Consider the following 17842-nt stretch of genomic DNA (forward strand, 5'->3'; position numbering starts at 1 on the left):
TATAGAGCCTGTCAGTCAGTGCTGCTGTTAATGCTGCTACTCCAAATGTCAGACCACTTTTATCGTGTTCTTATGGCTTCATCTTACCTCTGTAACATCATCCAATGACACCATCACTTTCAATGCCTCCCGCCAATAGAACCTACAGAGATACATGTTGAATGTTCGCGCAGACATGCGCACACACACACACACACTCACACACGCACATGCACACACAAAAGCATGCATGATGATTAATGGGCATAATTTAACTAATGTCACTTAAACATTTGTAATTGACATTATTTATCTACATTTGTTGTCAGGCAATTTGACAGCATGAAAAATAGGGGTCCTACTACTGGTCACATTTGACAGCGTATTAAAGGTCATGAAAAAGACAGAGGTTCATCTAGTCTATATCTTTAATTCATACTGTGATTGGTAACCAATACAGAAGAGATGTCAAAATAGAAAGAGATAAAATAAAACAGACAGATCTAAAAACCCAAACAGTCAATTTAATTTCTAGGCACAAAATAAATGATTAAATACAAAAGAATGAATAACTGAATAAATAAATATACTGTCAATCTTTTTATTAACCATCTGGCTATATAGCCAAACATTTTCATGTTCTCCATTTTAGGATACCCTCCATGGGATTCAAGGTTAGTGTTGAAGGAGAAAACATGCCACAATATGGTCTGAAATACCAATTGAAGGTTGTTCTCTGGGCGAGAACGGATATTCCCGGCTAGTTCACAAGCGAAGACCGTACTAAGCTGCAACCAGTTGAAAGACAACTCAGGATGACATTGATTTTGCTTGTCATTAATCCAGTTTTGACTAATTTGGGAGTTTGCCTCACCATCCCATTTTCTTTTCATGCAAAATAAATGTGCTAGAAATAGAAACGGTCCCATTGAAAAACAACAGTCAGCACTGAAGTCATTACACAAGGTTGTGTCCCAAATGGCATTCTATTCCCTATATAGTGGACCAGGGTCAATATGGACACAAGAAAATTAGGAACGTTTATATTTCTTCTCTCCAAAAACTTTTCACCCAAATCTAAAACTTCCCAGAGTGCTTGGTGTTTTGCATCTTGTGATCATGCCGATGGACTTGTACCTCTCGAAAAGAGAGGGAAGGGAAGGCGACATTAGCGTGATTTGAAGTTTACACATTTGCTTTGGCAATGTCTGTGTTTAACACTTTTCATGTCCATAAAGCCTTTTTAATGGAATTGAATTGAGAGAGAGAGACAGAGAGAGAGAGAGACAGAGCGAGACAGACAGAGAGAGAGAGACAGACAGACAGAGAGAGAGAGAGAGAGAGATCGAGACAGAGAGAGACACAGAGAGAGACAGAGCAAGAGAGCGAGAGACAGAGAGAGAGACAGAGAGAGAGACAGAGAGCGACAGAGAGACAGAAACAGAGAGAGAGAGGGAGGGAGAGAGACAGAGAGAGAGAGAATACAGCTTGTAGGGAGAAGGGCGAAGGTAAAAGCGTGCCATGTGTAAGAATCATTCATCACTCCTGTCTGTCTGTCACCTTTACTGTGTAGCCACAACAAGCCGTGGGTGTTTCTAGGTAAACACCACAGAACACTTAGCCTGTACTGTTAGGCACTCGCCAGCGTTTACCTGTAAACACAAGGGACATTGTTGGAGGTTGGCAATTGGTTTCGTCTAAAATGGCACTCTATTCCCTACTTAGTGCAAAACTTTTGACCAGGGCCCATAGGGTTCTGGTAAAAAAGAATTGTGTGCTATATAGGGAACAGGGTGCCATTTGGAACTCAGCCCAAATCTTTTGAATCTGTCCCCATTGTCCCCATTTTATAAGTGGCTTCAACAGCTGTCTGCTGCTGTCCATCTCTAAACTGACATTTTGAATGAAGTTGACATTTGAACACACTGAAACTCCACGCTTCCCTTCCGTGACAGAGAGAGAGGGCTCAAATTGAGCATGGAGCTGTGGAAAATATGAAAAAAAAAGAAAAAGCTAGATTTGTCATTATACACTATCTATTCTATACAGTAATTATTGCCTAACCATTTGTTAATCGTGCCAAATAATCTGCATCAACATTCTCTTGGAAAATAAGATAAGATAATATCAGTAGTTAAGAAGTTGTTGTCTGTGAGATATCACAGTGACACACCAATGTGGGTTTCTGCTCAAATAAATAGACCAAATAATAGCATTAATGGATTGAGAGTCTAAAATAACCCAACGTGCCAGCTTGCTATAAATACCACTGGCAAAGAACCAGCTGTGAAATGATCCTGTTAACACATTGGCTGCATCCAAAATGGCACCCTATTCCTCATATAGTGCACTTCTTTTGACCAGGGCCCATAGAGCTTCAAATTGAGATGCAGTCAGAAATGGAAAATGACTAAATCTGTATTCATTTCTTGGTTGCATTAGGAAGTGGAGAATGAGACTGGAATGTGGAATAAACACGCTTTTCATACAAATTGATTCTGCCCCCTTTTTTCTGTGATCTGTGTTTTGACCTGGTTCTTAACCCTTTGTCTGCTACTGTATGTATGTCTATAGGATTGGAGTTTTGCATTTGTCTAACTGATTGTCTTGGGGGGGGGGGGGGGGGGGGGGTGTTCATCCACACTAAAACAAAGATTGTCAAGTGGTAATATGCTAGATGTTCTCTCACTCTCCTTGACCAGAATATAAATCAGTAGGAAGATTGACAGGAAACAGGGGAGGTAGATAGACTGGCTGTATGTATTTGATGTAATGGGTTTTGGTCTTAATGGTAAATGGGTACCAATGTTATTAAACCAGGGTTAGGGTCAATTACATTTAAATTCAGTCTTTTTTGGAAGTAAACCTCATTAGAAAAGCATTGAGGATGATTGGAATTGGAATTTTAGTTTATTTCTTGATTTTACTGGAATTGAAATGGAATTTCCCCGAACCCTTCATCATACCTCCTAAAGGAACCCTGATTCTAGTGACAGTCCCAAAAAATGCACATAATAATAACAACCCGAATTCTTCAAAAGAAGATACCAAGTCTATATGATAGCTTCACTGTAACTGTAGCTCAAGAGCAATGTCTCACGTACTAGGTACTTGTATGTACCATAATCCAACTGTAGCAAAGGTGGACAACAAAATCGTCAAACAGCATCAAATAGAATACCCCAGATGTTCTAAATAACAGGTCATCTACTTGCCGTTTCCACCATAGGACTTCTACGGCGGTGTTTGGCCTGCAGACTAAGGCTTTAGTGCTTCTACCTCTGACGCCTGGTCCAAAAACAGGCCTACTGTACAGATGAACATCCAGTACAAGAGTTCAGGCACTGTCCAGCACTGTCCTGTTTACTCGGCAGCAATTTTCCGCTAGGTTGATGTCATCGTTCAGATTCAGATCCTGCTGCTCCAAGAACTCCGAGGTCTTCTCGATAATCTGTCCAGGGATGTGGAAGTCAACAGGCGTGTGTTCCTGGACCAGCGTGTTCTCCTGACCTGGTCCATCTCGAAGACGGCCCCTCTCCCCCGCCTCCTCCTCGGTCCTGCTGGCCCTGCTGTGTGCCTGGGTGGAGGGCTCCAGATTACACCCTGTCCCCTGGAGGAACTGGAGGAAGTTCTCCTCGATGGAGGCCTCTCGGCTGGCCAGCTGATCCCCATCGCCCGGCCCCGCCCGCTTAAAGAGACAGGCCAGGCTTCGGCCCAGCTCTGTTCGGATCTGCCGATTCAGACAGCCATAGAAGAAAGGGTTGGAGGTGAAGCAGAAGTAACCGATCCAGGTCACGACTTCTTCCAGCTGGGCCGAAGCCAGGGAGGCCTGGGGGGTAGAGACCAGGGCGGCGTACAGGTGGAAGGAGAAGTAAGGCAGCCAGCAGCATAGGAACTGGCCTCCAACCGCCACCAGGACTGCCGCGGCTTTACCCCCATTGAAGGTCCTCTGACTGGGGGAGCGGAGTGGAGGACATGGGCCCCCCAAGCTGACAGCCATGGTAGAGTGGCTGCTGAGGGACTCGGAGCGGTGAGGGCTGGGACCAGGTGTGTCCATCAACATAGGTAAGGGGCCATGCTGCATGGCTGCCACCCGGGCTACTTTAAACATGTTACAGTACACAATCAGAATGATCAGTACTGTACACAGGAAGTAGACAAAGGTGAAGAAGACCATGAAGATTAATCGTGTGGTCCCTCCTCCTCCAGTCCAGTGTAGGGAGCAACGTCTCTGGTTTGGAGGACCCGGGATCACGGGACTCCCTAGTCCTCTTCCAAGTCCGACACCTACCCCCTGGTTTCCCTGGGGCACCCAGCCCAGTAGAGGCAGAGCTGACATCAAAATAGCTTTGACCCAGATCCCGACTAACACTGCCACAACCACCCCTACTGTCATTTTCACCTCATGGCGCATCGGGTGGACGATGTAGTAATACCTCTCCACGTTGATGGCTGAGATAGACAAAATGGCGGCACTGACCAGCCCTACACTCAGGCAGAGGTAGCTCTGGCAGAGTGCCTCATCATGCACCAAGATCCGGTCCGACAGCATCCCCAGAGGCATCAGAACCAGAGCCGCCAGCAGGTCAACCAGACACAGATGGAACACGAAGGCGAACTTCCTCAGCTGCAGCGTCTTGGTGATGACAGCCATGACGGCTAGGTTGCCAACGACGGCCAGGAGGTCCATGAGGAGCATGGCAACCAGAGCCAGGGAGTGGGTCAGGGACAGGGGGGCTCCGCTAGCGCCGATGCCCACAGGAAAACTCACGTTGGGGTGCAGCGAGACTGGGAGGGCTGGGAGCCATGGCCCTGAATGAAATAAATAATTCATATTATTAGGCATATTTAAAATACATGTAGAGTTGCCTCAGCCATTTGAGTACAACAATACATACACAAACAATTATCAAAGATCATAAACACAAAGTCTACCAAGTCAGTACAAAATTAGGATAACTTTCCGCAAATTCCCAGGTTTTCCAGAAATCCGTGTTGGAGGATTCCAGATTTCCTGCTTATTCCTTCCTGATTCCTAGAATCTTCTAAACAGCATTTCTGGAAAACCATGGGAATTTTGGGAAGGTTACCAGAATTTTGCAACCTTAGTGGATACCAACCTGGAGGTCTAGAGATGGAGGTGGATGTGTTCCAGGGGGAACTGGAGGTGTCAGAAGGAGGCTCCATGCAAGGATGAGAAAGACGGAAGGAGAGAGGCCAGGGAGACTCAAAGGCCCATCACCCATCCTCCCCTGCAGTGGGATTGGGCTGAGGAACTGGGGACTGGGTTGGGGATTAGCAACAGATGTTCAGGTGGTAATGGTACTGTCTTTTTTGGGCAGGTAGAGCTGGACAGGGCATGGACAGGCCACCCTTGGCTGGTGGAAGTCTGGCAAAGTCCCACTTTTAATTCAAGAGACAAAGTCCGGTCGTGCACCAGGTAACCCAACACTAGATGCTGGAAGTCTGGACTGTAGATGAGATGGGCCTCTGTAGTGGTAGGAGAAGGGATGGGATGGGATGGACCCTCTGGATTGGTAGGAGAAGAGATTGGACGGGCCTCTGGAGTGGTAGGAGAAGATTGGATGGGCCTCTGGAGTGGTAGGAGAAGAGATTGGATGGGCCTCTGGAGTGGTAGGAGAAGAGATTGGATGGACCTCTGGAGTAGTAGAGGAAGGGATGGGATGGGATGGACCCTCTGGAGTGGTAGGAGAAGAGATTGGATGGACCCTCTGGAGTGGTAGAAGAGATTAGATGGGCCTCTGGAGTGGTAGGAGAACGCTTTACCCAATGACGATCCCGATAGGTACAGCTCTTTATATTGCTGCTCATAAGGAACGCTGCATCCTTAGTGATGTTGAGAGGTTTCTAGTTGGAGAGGTTGGACTCTGAAACAAAAGTGAAGAAACATTATTGGTTAAAAACAGGCATTCAAATGCAGGCATTGTAAAATGAGCCAAAACACAGCTGTTATGAGCTGCATTCTGTTTCTGTCAGAGATTAACCTTTTGTTGAGATCAACGATGTCTCCATATGCTTGAATAAAAAAGAAAGAGCTTCAGTACAGTAAAGCTTTGAATGTCATTCACTGTCTGACCTACTTCAAATAATGTCATTTAAACATTACAAAGCCACATCAACAGCTTTCTAAGAAATCAAAGAGGGATGTATGAAGCTGGGTCAAAAAATACAGCATCCTCCTTTTCTGTTTATATTTATGAGATTTCGAACAAGGCATTTTAACACTCAACACTCACATGTTAACGCTCAACACTCACATTTTAACGCTCAACACTCACATTTTAACGCTCAACACTCACATTTTAACACTCTTTTATGTCATTCCAAAAACAAACATTTTCAAACAATGTTATTATGGCTGTCACAGTAATCCTTGCCTCCATTTCACCACTGTGTTTGTAATTATGCCACAGACCGCAGTCCTCGTGTACAGCCACATATATACATCCATCTGCGTCTTCTAAAGCGTGTTTTTCAGGACAGCCAGCCCTGCCGGGGAGAAGCTATAAGCACGGAGGATGCAGCCCACCATATGTCTCAGAGACAGAAAATCCATAGTGTTGAGAGAATGTGTCAGCTGTGGTCATGCTACTGATTTCCTAGTTTATAGTGATGTAAATGGAGCAGTAATGTAATCTTAAAGTATAACATTTTAAGAGTATAATATGTACCAAATAGACATTTTATATAAATATAAAGAGATGACCGAGTCACTGGCAAAGATAGGAGCGAAGCATCCATCCATGGGAGTTTTGCGAATTTAACCTATGCTATTTGGAATTGTCAGGCCACATTATCTATCAGTAATCAAATGTTGTCGTTCTGGGTTAGACTACTCCGATTAAAGTGGGCCAACGAGTAGTCTAAAGGGAGGAGCTTCGATGAAACGTGTTGTAATGTTAGTCTAGGAGGAGTAGCTCTAATGAAACATGGTGTTGTAATGTTAGTCTAGGGGGAGTAGCTGTAATGAAACATGGTGTTGTAATGTTAGTCTAGGGGGAGTAGCTGTAATTAAACATGGTGTTGTAATGTTAGTCTAGGAGGAGTAGCTGTAATGAAACATGGTGTTGTAATGTTAGTCTAGGAGGAGTAGCTGTAATGTTAGTCTAGAGGGAGTAGCTGTAATGAAACATGGTGTTGTAATGTTAGTCTAGAGGGAGTAGCTGTAATGTTAGTCTAGGAGGAGTAGCTGTAATGAAACATGGTGTTGTAATGTTAGTCTAGGAGGAGTAGCTGTAATGTTAGTCTATGGGGAGTAGCTGTAATGTTAGTCTAGAAGGAGTAGCTGTAATGTTAGTCTAGGAGGACTAGCTGTAATGAAACATGGTGTTGTAATGTTAGTCTAGAGGGAGTAGCTGTAATGAAACATGGTGTTGTAATGTTAGTCTAGGGGCAGTAGCTGTAATGAAACATGGTGTTGTAATGTTAGTCTAGAGGGAGTAGCTGTAATGTTAGTCTAGAGGGAGTAGCGGTAATGAAACATGGTGTTGTAATGTTAGTCTAGGAGGAGTAGCTGTAATGTTAGTCTAGAGGGAGTAGCTGTAATGAAACATGGTGTTGTAATGTTAGTCTAGAGGGAGTAGCTGTAATGTCAGTCTAGGAGGAGTAGCTGTAATGAAACATGGTGTTGTAATGTTAGTCTAGGAGGAGTAGCTGTAATGTTAGTCTAAGGGGAGTAGCTGTAATGTTAGTCTAGGAGGAGTAGCTGTAATGTTAGTCTAGGAGGAGTAGCTGTAATGTTAGTCTAGGGGGAGTAGCTGGATGTGTTAGTCTAGGGGGAGTAGCTGTAATGAAACATGGTGTTGTAATGTTAGTCTAGGAGGAGTAGCTGTAATGTTAGTCTAGGGGGAGTAGCTGTAATGAAACATGGTGTTGTAATGTTAGTCTAGGAGGAGTAGCTGTAATGTTAGTCTATGGGGAGTAGCTGTAATGTTAGTCTAGAAGGAGTAGCTGTAATGTTAGTCTAGGAGGAGTAGCTGTAATGAAACATGGTGTTGTAATGTTAGTCTAGTGGGAGTAGCTGTAATGAAACATGGTGTTGTAATGTTAGTCTAGAGGGAGTAGCTGTAATGTTAGTCTAGAGGGAGTAGCTGTAATGAAAAATGGTGTTGTAATGTTAGTCTAGAGGGAGTAGCTGTAATGAAACATGGTGTTGTAATGTTAGTCTAGGAGGAGTAGCTGTAATGTTAGTCTAGGGGGAGTAGCTGTAATGTTAGTCTAGGAGGAGTAGCTGTAATGTTAGCCTAGGAGGAGTAGCTGTAATGTTAGTCTAGGGGGAGTAGCTGTAATGAAACATGGTGTTGTAATGTTAGTCTAGAGGGAGTAGCTGTAATGTTAGTCTAGAGGGAGTAGCTGTAATGAAACATGGTGTTGTAATGTTAGTCTAGAGGGAGTAGCTGTAATGAAACATGGTGTTGTAATGTTAGTCTAGGAGGAGTAGCTGTAATGTTAGTCTAGGGGGAGTAGCTGTAATGTTAGTCTAGGAGGAGTAGCTGTAATGTTAGTCTAGGGGCAGTAGCTGTAATGTTAGTCTAGGGGGAGTAGCTGTAATGAAACGGTGTTGTAATGTTAGTCTAGGGGGAGTAGCTGTAATGTTAGTCTAGAGGGAGTAGCTGTAATGAAACATGGTGTTGTAATGTTAGTCTAGGAGGAGTAGCTGTAATGTTAGTCTAGAGGGAGTAGCTGTAATGAAACATGATGTTGTAATGTTAGTCTAGAGGGAGTAGCTGTAATGAAACATGGTGTTGTAATGTTAGTCTAGAGGGAGTAGCTGTAATGAAACATGGTGTTGTAATGTTAGTCTAGGAGGAGTAGCTGTAATGTTAGTCTAGGGGGAGTAGCTGTAATGAAACATGGTGTTGTAATGTTAGTCTAGGGGGAGGAGCTGTAATGAAACATGGTGTTGTAATGTTAGTCTAGAGGGAGTAACTGTAATGAAACTTGGTGTTGTAATGTTAGTCTAGGGGGAGGAGCTGTAATGAAACATGGTGTTGCAATGTTAGTCTAAAGGGAGTAGCTGTAATGAAACATGGTGTTGTAATGTTAGTCTAGGAGGAGTAGCTGTAATGTTAGTCTAAGGGGAGTAGCTGTAATGTTAGTCTAGGAGGAGTAGCTGTAATGTTAGTCTAGGGGGAGTACCTGGATTGTTAGTCTAGAGGGAGTAGCTGTAATGAAACATGGTGTTGTAATGTTAGTCTAGGAGGAGTAGCTGTAATGTTAGTCTAAGGGGAGTAGCTGTAATGTTAGTCTAGGAGGAGTAGCTGTAATGTTAGTCTAAGGGGAGTAGCTGTAATGTTAGTCTAGGAGGAGTAGCTGTAATGTTAGTCTAAGGGGAGTAGCTGTAATGTTACTCTAGGAGGAGTAGCTGTAATGTTAGTCTAGGAGGAGTAGCTGTAATGTTAGTCTAGGGGGAGTAGCTGGATGTGTTAGTCTAGGGGGAGTAGCTGTAATGAAACATGGTGTTGTAATGTTAGTCTAGAGGGAGTAGCTGTAATGAAACATGGTGTTGTAATGTTAGTCTAGGAGGAGTAGCTGTAATGTTAGTCTATGGGGAGTAGCTGTAATGTTAGTCTAGAAGGAGTAGCTGTAATGTTAGTCTAGGAGGAGTAGCTGTAATGAAACATGGTGTTGTAATGTTAGTCTAGAGGGAGTAGCTGTAATGAAACATGGTGTTGTAATGTTAGTCTAGGGGCAGTAGCTGTAATGAAACATGTTGTTGTAATGTTAGTCTAGAGGGAGTAGCTGTAATGTTAGTCTAGAGGGAGTAGCTGTAATGAAAAATGGTGTTGTAATGTTATTCTAGAGGGAGTAGCTGTAATGAAACATGGTGTTGTAATGTTAGTCTAAGGGGAGTAGCTGTAATGTTAGTCTAGGAGGAGTAGCTGTAATGTTAGTCTAGGGGGAGTACCTGGATTGTTAGTCTAGGGGGAGTAGCTGTAATGAAACATGGTGTTGTAATGTTAGTCTAGGAGGAGTAGCTGTAATGTTAGTCTAAGGGGAGTAGCTGTAATGTTAGTCTAGGAGGAGTAGCTGTAATGTTAGTCTAGGAGGAGTAGCTGTAATGTTAGTCTAGGGGGAGTAGCTGGATGTGTTAGTCTAGGGGGAGTAGCTGTAATGAAACATGGTGTTGTAATGTTAGTCTAGGAGTAGCTGTAATGTTAGTCTAGGGGGAGTAGCTGTAATGAAACATGGTGTTGTAATGTTAGTCTAGGGGGAGTAGCTGTAATAAAACATGGTGCTGTAATGTTAGTCTAGGGGGAGTAGCTGTAATGAAACATGGTGTTGTAACGTTAGTCTAGGAGGAGTAGCTGTAATGTTAGTCTATGGGGAGTAGCTGTAATGTTAGTCTAGAAGGAGTAGCTGTAATGTTAGTCTAGGAGGAGTAGCTGTAATGAAACATGGTGTTGTAATGTTAGTCTAGTGGGAGTAGCTGTAATGAAACATGGTGTTGTAATGTTAGTCTAGAGGGAGTAGCTGTAATGTTAGTCTAGAGGGAGTAGCTGTAATGAAAAATGGTGTTGTAATGTTAGTCTAGAGGGAGTAGCTGTAATGAAACATGGTGTTGTAATGTTAGTCTAGGAGGAGTAGCTGTAATGTTAGTCTAGGGGGAGTAGCTGTAATGTTAGTCTAGGAGGAGTAGCTGTAATGTTAGTCTAGGAGGAGTAGCTGTAATGTTAGTCTAGGGGGAGTAGCTGTAATGAAACATGGTGTTGTAATGTTAGTCTAGAGGGAGTAGCTGTAATGAAACATGGTATTGTAATGTTAGTCTAGGGGGAGTAGCTGTAATGAAACATGGTGTTGTAATGTTAGTCTAGAGGGAGTAGCTGTAATGTTAGTCTAGAGGGAGTAGCTGTAATGAAACATGGTGTTGTAATGTTAGTCTAGAGGGAGTAGCTGTAATGAAACATGGTGTTGTAATGTTAGTCTAGGAGGAGTAGCTGTAATGTTAGTCTAGGGGGAGTAGCTGTAATGTTAGTCTAGGAGGAGTAGCTGTAATGTTAGTCTAGGGGGAGTAGCTGTAATGAAACGGTGTTGAAATGTTAGTCTAGGGGGAGTAGCTATAATGTTAGTCTAGAGGGAGTAGCTGTAATGAAACATGGTGTTGTAATGTTAGTCTAGAGGGAGTAGCTGTAATGAAACATGGTGTTGTAATGTTAGTCTAGAGGGAGTAGCTGTAATGAAACATGGTGTTGTAATGTTAGTCTAGGAGGAGTAGCTGTAATGTTAGTCTAGGGGGAGTAGCTGTAATGAAACATGGTGTTGTAATGTTAGTCTAGGGGGAGGAGCTGTAATGAAACATGGTGTTGTAATGTTAGTCTAGAGGGAGTAGCTGTAATGAAACTTGGTGTTGTAATGTTAGTCTAGGGGGAGGAGCTGTAATGAAACATGGTGTTGCAATGTTAGTCTAAAGGGAGTAGCTGTAATGAAACATGGTGTTGTAATGTTAGTCTAGGAGGAGTAGCTGTAATGTTAGTCTAAGGGGAGTAGCTGTAATGTTAGTCTAGGAGGAGTTGCTGTAATGTTAGTCTAGGGGGAGTACCTGGATTGTTAGTCTAGGGGGAGTAGCTGTAATGAAACATGGTGTTGTAATGTTAGTCTAGGAGGAGTAGCTGTAATGTTAGTCTAAGGGGAGTAGCTGTAATGTTAGTCTAGGAGGAGTAGCTGTAATGTTAGTCTAGGAGGAGTAGCTGTAATGTTAGTCTAGGGGGAGTAGCTGGATGTGTTAGTCTAGGGGGAGTAGCTGTAATGAAACATGATGTTGTAATGTTAGTCTAGGGGGAGTAGTGGTGTCACAGCCCTTACTGTCGCTCCAGCCCTCTGAGGGGGGGGGGGGGGGGGGGGGGGTGTGTGTGTGTGTGTGTGTGTGTGTGTGTGTGTGTGTGTGTGTGTGTGTGTGTGTGTGTGTGTGGTGTGTGTGTGTGTGTGTGTGTGTGTGTGTGTGTGTAGAACCAGGAGGCTAGTTCTGTTTACTGTCATAACCTCACCTGCCCACAACCCCACACTGTCACAGTGATGGAACACACACACACACTCTGTCACAGGGATTGAACACACACACACTCTGTCACAGGGATTGAACACACACTGTCACAGTGATGGAACACACACACACACACTGTCACAGTGATGGAACACACACACACACTGTCACAGTGATGGAACACACACACTGTCACAGTGATGGAACACACACACACACACACACTGTCACAGTGATGGAACACACACACTGTCACAGTGATGGACACACACACACACACACACACACACACACACACACACACACACACACACACACACACACACACACACACACACACACACACACACACACACACACACACACACACACACACACACACTGTCACAGTGATGGAACACACACACTGTCACAGTGATGGAACACACACACACTGTCACAGTGATGGAACACACACACACACTGTCACAGTGATGGAACACACACACTGCCACAGTGATGGAACACACACACTGTCACAGTGATGGAACAACCAACCGCCCATGCTGTTGGTACATTTCCATACTTGTTCAGTCGTGATGAAGGTACACTTTCAAATCAAAGTTTATTGGTCGCGTACACAGATTTGCAGATGTTATCGCAGGTGCAGTGAAATGCTTGTGTTTCTAGCTCCAACAGTGCAGTAAAACCTAGCAATAAACAATAAATATACACATAATCCCCCCAAAATGAAAAAACAAATTAAGAAATAACAGAAAAAGCTGGAATATAAATATACAATGCCTTCGGAAAGAATTCAGACCCCTTGACACAACCCAATGTCATGGTAACATCACTGAGAGACACAACCTAATGTCATGGTAACATCACTGAAGGAGACACAACCTAATGTCATGGTAACATCACTGAGAGACAACCTAATGTCATGGTAACATCACTGAGACACAACCTAATGTCATGGTAACATCACTGAGAGACAACCTAATGTCATGGTAACATCACTGAGAGACACAACCTAATGACATGGTGACATCACTGAGAGACACAGCCTAATGTCATGGTAACATCACTGAGACACAACCTAATGTCATGGTAACATCACTGAGAGACACAACCCAATGTCATGGTAACGTCACTGAGAGACACAACCTAATGTCATGGTAACATCACTGAGAGACACAACCCAATGTCATGATAACATCACTGAGAGACAACCTAATGTCATGGTAACGTCACTGAGAGACACAACCTAATGACATGGTGACATCACTGAGAGACACAGCCTAATGTCATGGTAACATCACTGAGACACAACCTAATGTCATGGTAACATCACTGAGAGACACAACCCAATGTCATGATAACATCACTGAGAGACACAACCCAATGTCATGGTAACATCACTGAGACACAACCTAATGTCATGGTAACATCACTGAGAGACACAACCTAATGTCATGGTAACATCACTGAGACACAACCTAATGTCATGGTAACATCACTGAGAGACACAACCTAATGTCATGATAACATCACTGAGACACAACCTAATGTCATGGTAACATCACTGAGAGACACAACCTAATGTCATGGTAACATCACTGAGAGACACAACCTAATGTCATGGTAACATCACTGAGAGACACAACCCAATGTCATGGTAACATCACTGAGAGACACAACCTAATGTCATGGTAACATCACTGAGAGACACAACCTAATGTCATGGTAACATCACTGAAGGAGACACAACCTAATGTCATGGTAACATCACTGAGAGACACAACCCAATGTCATGGTAACATCACTGAAGGAGACACAACCTAATGTCATGGTAACATCACTGAGAGACACAACCTAATGTCATGGTAACATCACTGAGACACAACCTAATGTCATGGTAACATCACTGAGAGACACAACCCAATGTCATGGTAACATCACTGAGAGACAACCTAATGTCATGGTAACGTCACTGAGAGACACAACCTAATGACATGGTGACATCACTGAAGGAGACACAACCTAATGTCATGGTAACATCACTGAGAGACACAACCTAATGTCATGGTAACATCACTGAAGGAGACACAACCTAATGTCATGGTAACATCACTGAGAGACACAACCTAATGTCATGGTAACATCACTGAAGGAGACACAACCTAATGTCATGGTAACATCACTGAGAGACAACCTAATGTCATGGTAACATCACTGAGAGACACAACCTAATGTCATGGTAACATCACTGAGAGACACAACCTAATGTCATGGTAACATCACTGAGAGACAACCTAATGTCATGGTAACATCACTGAGAGACACAACCTAATGTCATGGTAACATCACTGAGAGACACAACCTAATGTCATGGTAACATCACTGAAGGAGACACAACCTAATGTCATGGTAACATCACAGAGACACAACCTAATGTCATGGTAACATCACTGAGAGACACAACCTAATGTCATGGTAACATCACTGAGAGACACAACCCAATGTCATGGTAACATCACTGAGAGACACAACCTAATGTCATGGTAACATCACTGAGAGACACAACCTAATGTCATGGTAACATCACTGAGAGACACAACCTAATGTCATGGTAACATCACTGAGAGACACAACCTAATGTCATGGTAACATCACTGAGAGACACAACCCAATGTCATGGTAACATCACAGAGACACAACCTAATGTCATGGTAACATCACTGAGAGACACAACCTAATGTCATGGTAACGTCACTGAGAGACACAACCTAATGTCATGGTAACATCACTGAGAGACACAACCTAATGTCATGGTAACATCACTGAGAGACACAACCTAATGTCATGGTAACATCACTGAGAGACACAACCCAATGTCATGGTAACATCACTGAAGGAGACACAACCTAATGTCATGGTAACATCACTGAAGGAGACACAACCTAATGTCATGGTAACATCACTGAGAGACACATCCCAATGTCATGGTAACATCACTGAGAGACACAACCTAATGTCATGGTAACATCACTGAAGGAGACACAACCTAATGACATGGTAACATCACTGAAGGATACACAACCTAATGTCATGGTAACATCACTGAAGGAGACACAACCTAATGTCATGGTAACATCACTGAGAGACAACCCAATGTCATGGTAACGTCACTGAGAGACACAACCTAATGACATGGTAACATCACTGAAGGAGACACAACCCAATGTCATGGTAACATCACAGAGACACAACCTAATGACATGGTAACATCACTGAGAGACACAACCTAATGTCATGGTAACATCACTGAGACACAACCTAATGTCATGGTAACATCACTGAGAGACAACCTAATGTCATGGTAACGTCACTGAGAGACACAACCCAATGTCATGGTAACATCACTGAGAGACACAACCTAATGTCATGGTAACGTCACTGAGAGACACAACCCAATGTCATGGTAACATCACTGAGAGACACAACCTAATGTCATGGTAACATCACTGAAGGAGACACAACCTAATGTCATGGTAACATCACTGAGAGACAACCTAATGTCATGGTAACATCACAGAAGGAGACACAACCTAATGTCATGGTAACATCACTGAGAGACAACCTAATGTCATGGTAACATCACTGAAGGAGACACAACCCAATGTCATGGTAACATCACTGAGAGACACAACCCAATGTCATGGTAACATCACTGAGAGACAACCCAATGTCATGGTAACGTCACTGAAGGAGACACAACCTAATGTCATGGTAACATCACTGAAGGAGACACAACCTAATGTCATGGTAACATCACTGAAGGAGACACAACCCAATGTCATGGTAACATCACTGAAGGAGACACAACCTAATGACATGGTAACATCACAGAGACACAACCTAATGTCATGGTAACATCACAGAGACACAACCCAATGTCATGGTAACGTCACTGAGAGACACAACCTAATGTCATGGTAACATCACTGAGAGACACAACCCAATGTCATGGTAACATCACTGAGAGACACAACCTAATGTCATGGTAACATCACTGAAGGAGACACAACCTAATGTCATGGTAACATCACTGAAGGAGACACAACCTAATGTCATGGTAACATCACTGAGAGACACAACCCAATGTCATGGTAACATCACTGAGAGACACAACCTAATGTCATGGTAACATCACTGAGAGACACAACCTAATGTCATGGTAACATCACTGAGAGACACAACCCAATGTCATGGTAACATCACTGAGACACAACCTAATGTCATGGTAACATCACTGAAGGAGACACAACCTAATGTCATGGTAACATCACTGAGAGACACAACCTAATGTCATGGTAACATCACTGAGAGACACAACCTAATGTCATGGTAACATCACTGAGAGACACAACCCAATGTCATGGTAACATCACTGAGAGAAAAAACCTAATGTCATGGTAACATCACTGAGAGCTCACAGCTCCAATGTCATGGTAACATCACTGAGAGACACAACCCAATGTCATGGTAACATCACTGAGACACAACCTAATGTCATGGTAACATCACTGAGAGACACAACCTAATGTCATGGTAACATCACTGAAGGAGACACAACCCAATGTCATGGTAACATCACTGAGAGACACAACCTAATGTCATGGTAACATCACTGAGACACAACCTAATGTCATGGTAACATCACTGAAGGAGACACAACCTAATGTCATGGTAACATCACTGAGAGACACAACCTAATGTCATGGTAACATCACAGAGACACAACCTAATGACATGGTAACATCACTGAGAGACACAACCTAATGTCATGGTAACATCACAGAGACACAACCTAATGTCATGGTAACATCACTGAGAGACACAACCCAATGTCATGGTAACATCACTGAGAGACACAACCTAATGTCATGGTAACATCACTGAGAGACACAACCTAATGTCATGGTAACATCACTGAGAGACACAACCTAATGTCATGGTAACGTCACTGAGAGACACAACCTAATGTCATGGTAACATCACTGAGAGACACAACCTAATGTCATGGTAACATCACAGAGACACAACCTAATGTCATGGTAACGTCACTGAGAGACACAACCTAATGTCATGGTAACATCACTGAGAGACACAACCCAATGTCATGGTAACATCACTGAGAGACACAACCTAATGTCATGGTAACATCACTGAAGGAGACACAACCTAATGTCATGGTAACATCACTGAGAGACAACCTAATGTCATGGTAACATCACTGAGACACAACCTAATGTCATGGTAACATCACTGAGAGACAACCTAATGTCATGGTAACATCACTGAGAGACACAACCTAATGTCATGGTAACATCACTGAGAGACACAACCTAATGTCATGGTAACATCACTGAGAGACACAACCTAATGTCATGGTAACATCACTGAGACACAACCTAATGTCATGGTAACATCACTGAAGGAGACACAACCTAATGTCATGGTAACATCACTGAGAGACACAACCTAATGTCATGGTAACATCACTGAGAGACACAACCTAATGTCATGGTAACATCACTGAGAGACACAACCTAATGTCATGGTAACATCACTGAGAGACACAACCCAATGTCATGGTAACATCACTGAAGGAGACACAACCTAATGTCATGGTAACATCACTGAAGGAGACACAACCTAATGTCATGGTAACATCACTGAGAGACACAACCTAATGTCATGGTAACATCACTGAGACACAACCTAATGTCATGGTAACATCACTGAGAGACACAACCTAATGTCATGGTAACATCACTGAGAGACACAACCTAATGTCATGGTAACATCACTGAG

The 17842-nt window shown here is 43.2% G+C and overlaps 1 protein-coding gene across 1 annotated transcript in view; it reads right to left on the bottom strand.

Annotated features, from left to right (window-relative positions):
- Positions 1-393: 393 nt before the first annotated feature.
- LOC106566362 (G-protein coupled receptor 61-like) overlaps positions 394-17842 on the bottom strand; it is a 19638-nt gene continuing 2189 nt past the window's right edge. The window contains exons 2-3 of the mRNA XM_014134296.3: positions 5100-5867; positions 394-4791 (exon numbers count right to left, since the gene is read on the bottom strand). Of these exons, the coding sequence (XP_013989771.1) occupies positions 3317-4791; positions 5100-5166 (1542 nt within the window). The 5' untranslated portion in view covers positions 5167-5867 and the 3' untranslated portion in view covers positions 394-3316. The remainder of the gene's footprint in view (positions 4792-5099; positions 5868-17842) is intronic.

The sequence above is a fragment of the Salmo salar genome, chromosome 13 (assembly GCF_965601325.2).
Source record: "Salmo salar chromosome 13, fSalSal1, whole genome shotgun sequence".
NCBI classification, from domain to species: Eukaryota; Metazoa; Chordata; class Actinopteri; order Salmoniformes; family Salmonidae; genus Salmo; species Salmo salar.